The sequence below is a fragment of the Zerene cesonia genome, chromosome 26 (genome assembly GCF_012273895.1).
Source record: "Zerene cesonia ecotype Mississippi chromosome 26, Zerene_cesonia_1.1, whole genome shotgun sequence".
NCBI lineage: Eukaryota > Metazoa > Arthropoda > Insecta > Lepidoptera > Pieridae > Zerene > Zerene cesonia.
The window spans coordinates 2,873,063-2,877,346 of NC_052127.1; the positions used below are offsets into that span (position 1 = coordinate 2,873,063).

At 34.5% G+C, this 4,284-nt stretch overlaps 1 protein-coding gene across 2 annotated transcripts in view; it reads left to right on the forward strand.

The window, feature by feature from the left end:
* Positions 1 to 4,284, forward strand: part of LOC119837012 (sister chromatid cohesion protein PDS5 homolog B-B) — a 24,442-nt gene extending 20,158 nt beyond the window's left edge. Inside the window, exons 15-20 of one of the 2 annotated variants that reach the window (XM_038362490.1) lie at positions 10 to 129; positions 610 to 753; positions 1,244 to 1,408; positions 2,031 to 2,132; positions 2,752 to 2,787; positions 4,161 to 4,284. In XM_038362490.1, coding sequence (XP_038218418.1) covers positions 10 to 129; positions 610 to 753; positions 1,244 to 1,408; positions 2,031 to 2,132; positions 2,752 to 2,787; positions 4,161 to 4,262 — 669 coding nt within the window. In that variant the 3' untranslated portion in view covers positions 4,263 to 4,284. Of the gene's footprint in view, positions 1 to 7; positions 130 to 609; positions 754 to 1,243; positions 1,409 to 2,030; positions 2,133 to 2,751; positions 2,788 to 4,160 lie in introns of both variants that reach the window. The other variant, XM_038362491.1, reaches the window with a different exon arrangement.

The following is a 4,284-nucleotide window of genomic DNA, read 5'->3' on the forward strand; positions in this document are numbered from 1 at the left end:
CGTGTTGCAGTGGAGCGAGCGGTGAGCCAGCTGCCGCACATAATGCCGGACTACATGCTCGTGTTCGCGGTGCCGGTGCTCACGCACGACCCGGCGTTCACGCACTACGATAACGTCACACAACTTAAGGTACCTATATAATATTATTATGTTATGTTTTATTTAAAGGAATTTATTAGATTCTTTTATAGACAGATTTAACTCAAACTTTGTGCATTTATCCATTTGTCTCCATATGGTGACATAACAATAACTTCAAAGTTTTGTATTTATTGTAATGTCACCAAATATATGTAAATATTAATTTGTATTTACAAATAGAATGATTTTAAAAAATAGAAGGCGTAATTTATTTTATAGTTAGAAATAAATAAATCTTTTCAGAAGACCTATCACTGAATTAAAAATTGTTATGTATAGCAATTACCATACCTGGTGGTTTACTTTGACGTTTTAAAGCAGGACTAATTCGTACGTGGGAGAGAGAAGGCGCTGCGACCTATACAGGTCTGTCTCTTTTTCTCACATTGGAATTTCTCCAGCTTTAAGATGTCATAGTAACACTAAAATATTTCTTACAAAATGATTCATGATTTTTCTACCGTACAGATGGTGAAACAATGCTTGTGGTTCGTACTGGAGCCCCTGATCACCAGAAATGACTTCTACTGCTACGGGTTCTACAAGAGTCTCATTGAGAAAATGAAATTGCATAAGGACGCGCTCAACGAAACCGATGATTCTGTTAATTTTGTGAGTATGCATTAGTTTGTTGGTGAAATAAATATATACTTTGATATCGCTGTCTGTGTACATATCTGTATGGAAATCGGTTGTAAATTTCTCATGCTATTGCATTATAAACATATAATTATAATGAAAGTATTTAACTTTATAACCTTGAAATATAGTTCTAACGATGCAAGTCTGAAAGTAGAGAGTGACATTTTGTTTCATAATTGTTTGACACGAACTCTTAAATTGTTTAATTTATAATGCATATGACAATTTTTTATAATAAGTTTTTTTTTTTACATAATATTGTCTCTAGCGATTCGTCCGATTTCGCCCATGTTACATAACTCTAATACATTACATTAGTACAGATTGGCCTACAGCACACATGGATCACATACTTATCCAACTACATATATCACATCAGCTACCACGTGGACAGAACCGCGGGGCGCAACTGGTGTTGTGTAATAGAACAATAAATTAGGCCAGTTTATTTATAACGCAGAAATTGTGGGCGACGTGCGACCTGGCGATGTCGGTGATCTGGGCGCGCTCCACCAGCTTCGAGCTGCGCGAGTTCCCGTCGGACGTGCGCATACCGACCATGTACTACGCGCCGCAGCCGGACTACTTCGCGAACACGAGGGTCTTCCTGCCGCCGGAGCTGCAGGTATTGCTCAGTTTAACCTAATAGGCTATTGCCGGCGGCTTCACACGCGTTTCAGTTTAAATTCAGAGCAGTTTAATAGATATTATTATACATAAAAATTTTGCTTTTGAATCAATTGTATGTATTAAAAAATACCCATTAAAATCCATCGTATAGTTGTAAACATCTAACCATACATAGTATGTAGTATGTATAAGGACAGACGCGGGAAGCGACTTTGCTTTAAACTATGTTGTGATAAAAAAAGAAAATGAGATTATAACATTTATTATTTGACCGGGCGAGACTGGGCGAGCCTGCAGGAAATAAATTGATTTTTCAATTTATCTGCGCATGTAGATAACATCACCACTGCTTAAAACGGAAAAGGAAAACATCGTGAGGAAACCAGCATGTCCGAGAATCAAAAGTTCGACGACATGTGACATCTGCCAACCCGCACTTGACCAGCGTGGTGGATTATGGCCTGAACCCTTATAGGAGGCCTGTGTCCCAGCAATCGGAACATATATGCGCTGATGATTTATTAACTTAGCCGCCTTAAATACTACTAAAAAGTTTTAATTCAGGTTAACTTTCTTGTGTGAACATAATTATAACTAAGTGCAAACAACTTTTTCAGTTCCAACCAAAACGACAACAAACCACAGAGCCATTGCCACGCGGCAAGAAGCGGCCGCGAGTCATCGCCGACAAGGAGAAGGAGCATAGCAACGAATGCGAGGTGAGAGTGAGATAGAGATAGTAGGCGTGTGAGAAAGAGAAAGAGAGAGAGTTACAACTCTTAAGAACTTTACCGTAACTAATTCGTGTGTAGAGGGTAAATGAAAGCGAAAGAATTATAACTCAAAGGAGCTGTACTCTCTCTCTTCCTCTCTAATTATTGTATATGCAGAGAGAGTTGTATATATATAAATTATGTTGATAGTTGTTAACATCATACAATAATGGTTTTCATTTATTGAAATTGAGATGCTAGAGTCAACATTATCTTCTTAATTATATTATAGCTAGGTACCGTTTTTGTAGAAGGAAAGGGGATTTTGAAACTTAATGGAATTCGCTGTGATAAGAGTTGATGTAATTTTTTAGGATTGTAAATGTGCATTATAAAATAAACAGGATAATGTAGCGTTTTGAGAATTGTGTAATTACAAAATAATTGTGACGTATTTATTGCCATTGTAAAAATTTCATATTATATACACTTTGTTAGATCAAAATTATAAAATATATGGAATTATTTGAATATCTGTAGGGAAATTGATTGACAATGAAAAGTATGCATAGGTCACATCCAGACTTTTAGGCTCTATTAAATAGACAATGACTATTGTTACAAGCTTGTCATTGGACGATCTGGGAGTATTGATGCCAAGGTAAATAGATTGTAAATTAGAAAATAAATGAAAAATATTTAAAGAATGGAGCACAATTCGATCATGAGACGGGATTCGAAGCTGCGTCCTTTACTATATTACGACAACGCTTGATTTCTCGACCATTCCATTTCTGGGGTGGAATCAAAGGTGGCCGAGAGGTCAGAAGTGGCCGTGGTATGGTAAAAGACGCGGGTTCGAATCCCACTCCTGGACCGAACTGTATCTGTTCTTTTAATGTTTTACATTCATAAAGCGTTTTTAATGCTATTATATAACATTTGAAAATAAAATTCAATTAGAAAACTACCTAGTTATATTTTTGTTTGTTAGAAAATTTTTGAATTTCGTTTTTCGAATAATTTATTTTATTATGATTTGCCTCCAAACTTGCTTGTAACGATTTTTATACGGCATGCATTTTGAATGGACAGTTTGCACTTATAGCGATGTAAATAATTGTTTTAAGGCTATTTTTCTATAAAAAAAATATAGGTTCAAGTTACAAGAAGATACTATTTGAGTATAGAAGAAATTGTTAAGATTATGTGCGAACTATTCATTTCTTAAATAGGGGTTTGTTAAAAGTTAATATAGTTATTAAAGTTATGTATGTTAAGTTATTTAGTTTTATTAAGTAACTTTTGTAATTTATTAAATTTTTTACTTGACACATTTTTTAAATAGCTTGCTTTTTTACCAGATTCATTAAATTTATATTATCATAATGTTTATACAATATATTTTTTTAATAAATTTATTATTGAATATATTTAGCCGTTATGAATATGTATTTGTTATATTTTAATTGTTCCAACCTGTGTCTGATAAAGTTGATATTATAATGTCGTTTAATTAATTGAATAAAATTACGCTAAGTCTGTATGTTCATTATATTATGGCTATTTTTATTATAAGAAAATTTACAAACAAAAGTACTATAAAAATAAACCTTTAAACTATTTAATAATTTATAACAACAGTAACATTAAATCATGGTTAGATGGATAAAAAAAAATTCTCGCGTGTTCTACGGGCGAAGACGGGGCAGGCCGAGACTTTGTAATACATGATATAGATAGATAGGTCGCAAAATTCGTTGTTTCACGTCTGCAGGATCAGCTAGTTTAAGTATATTTAGTAAATCTTAAAGTCGATATTAGCGTCGAAATGGTAAAGTGAAAGTGAGTTTTTCATATTAATTCAATAATTTTATGTTTTTCTATTTCTATTTATTAAAGGGTCAATGCGACAATTATATTTTATATGCATCTTTAAGTTAGTATCATATCTTTTACATATGAAACTGCTGGAAGCTATCACCCTAATATTTTTTTGTATTTTATTTTTACAATTACGATTCATCTTTCCAGCCCTCCGAAGCGTCGGACACGCAGATAATAGTGCCGGGACTCGAACAACCGCCGGAGACGGAACTCGACGAGCCGCAAGCGAAGCGCAACATGAGCGACTGAGCTCACACCGTGCGCGCGCGGG